The sequence below is a fragment of the Emiliania huxleyi genome, assembly GCF_000372725.1.
Source record: "Emiliania huxleyi CCMP1516 unplaced genomic scaffold EMIHUscaffold_8572, whole genome shotgun sequence".
Classification (NCBI taxonomy): Eukaryota; Haptophyta; order Isochrysidales; family Noelaerhabdaceae; genus Emiliania; species Emiliania huxleyi.
The window spans coordinates 1-1,245 of NW_005195602.1; the positions used below are offsets into that span (position 1 = coordinate 1).

At 74.9% G+C, this 1,245-nt stretch overlaps 1 protein-coding gene across 1 annotated transcript; it reads left to right on the forward strand.

The window, feature by feature from the left end:
- Positions 1-203: 203 nt before the first annotated feature.
- EMIHUDRAFT_125213 (hypothetical protein) lies at positions 204-931 on the forward strand (the record flags this gene model as incomplete). The annotated part of the gene is made up of 1 exon (XM_005758583.1): positions 204-931. A coding segment is annotated over one exon (728 nt), but the record flags the coding sequence as incomplete, so codon positions are not given.
- Between the last annotated feature and the right edge of the window lie 314 nt (positions 932-1,245).

Genomic DNA, 1,245 nt, shown 5'->3' on the forward strand with positions numbered 1-1,245 from the left:
GGAGCTGGCGTCGTTGAGGCTGATGTCGGCGCTGCTGACGGTGAGGCAGACGCTGGCGGTGCCGATGTCGACGCGGACGACGATGGCGGTGACGGTGAGGCAGATGGTGTTGGTGATGTCGGCGGCACCGACGTCGTCGAGGCCGACGGCGGCGGCGCCGACGGCGAGGCGGACGGCGTCGGCGGCGTCGGTGCTCGGCGACGATGGCGAGGCCGACGGCGACGGCGACGAGGGCGAGGCGGACGGCGGCGGCGGAGACGGTGATGCAGATGGTGGAGGTGACGACGGTGAGGCGGAGGGTGTCGGTGACGACGGCGAGGCGGATCGGAGGCGGCGGCGAGGGCGATGTGGACGGCGGCGGCGGCGACGGCGAGGCGGACGGCGGCGGCGGAGACGGTGAGGTGGATGGAGGAGGTGGCGACGGTGAGGCGGAGGGAGGCGGTGGCGACGGCGAGGCGGACGGCGGCGGTGGCGAGGGCGAGGCGGACGGCGGCGGCGGAGACGGTGGCGGCGGCGAGGGCGAGGCGGACGGCGGCGGCGGCGAGGGCGAGGCGGACGGCGGCGGCGGAGATGGTGAGGCAGATGGAGGCGGTGGCGACGGTGAGGCGGAGGGAGGCGGTGGCGAGGGCGAGGCGGACGGCGGCGGCGGCGAGGGCGAGGCGGACGGAGGAGGTGGCGACGGTGAGGCGGAGGGAGGCGGCGAGGGCGAGGCGGAAGGAGGCGGCGGCGAGCGCGAGGCGGACGGCGGCGGCGAGGGCGGAGGCGGCGAGGGCGGTGGTGACGGAGGCGGAGGCGAGGGAGGCGGCGGCGAGGGTGGTTGCGGCGAGGGCGGTGGTGGAGAGGGCGGCGGTGGGGAGGGCGGCGGCGGGCTCGGGGGCTCTGGCACCGAGCTGCTCAGGCCCCGCGGTCTGAGCCGCGGTGAGGCGGGCAGGTGCGAGGCCAGATCCTGCGGCAATTCAGACTGTTGCCTTGGAGAAGGTTCCGTAGAGCTCTGCCGAACACCCCGGAGCGGAGAGGACTTCGCACCAACACCCCGCTGGACTGCCGGTTGTGGATCCGTGGGAGACGCGGCCGCTTTGCCGACGAGCTGGGCGAAGGCCACTCGGGCGAGAGCGGCGGTTGGGTTCAGCGAGGCGAATGTCCCGAGCAACACGGTGGCACCGGCGCCGACACCCATCTCGATCAGCTTCCAAACATGCCCAGCAGCGGCATGGGACCAAATAGACGCCTCCATTGCGATGGGGG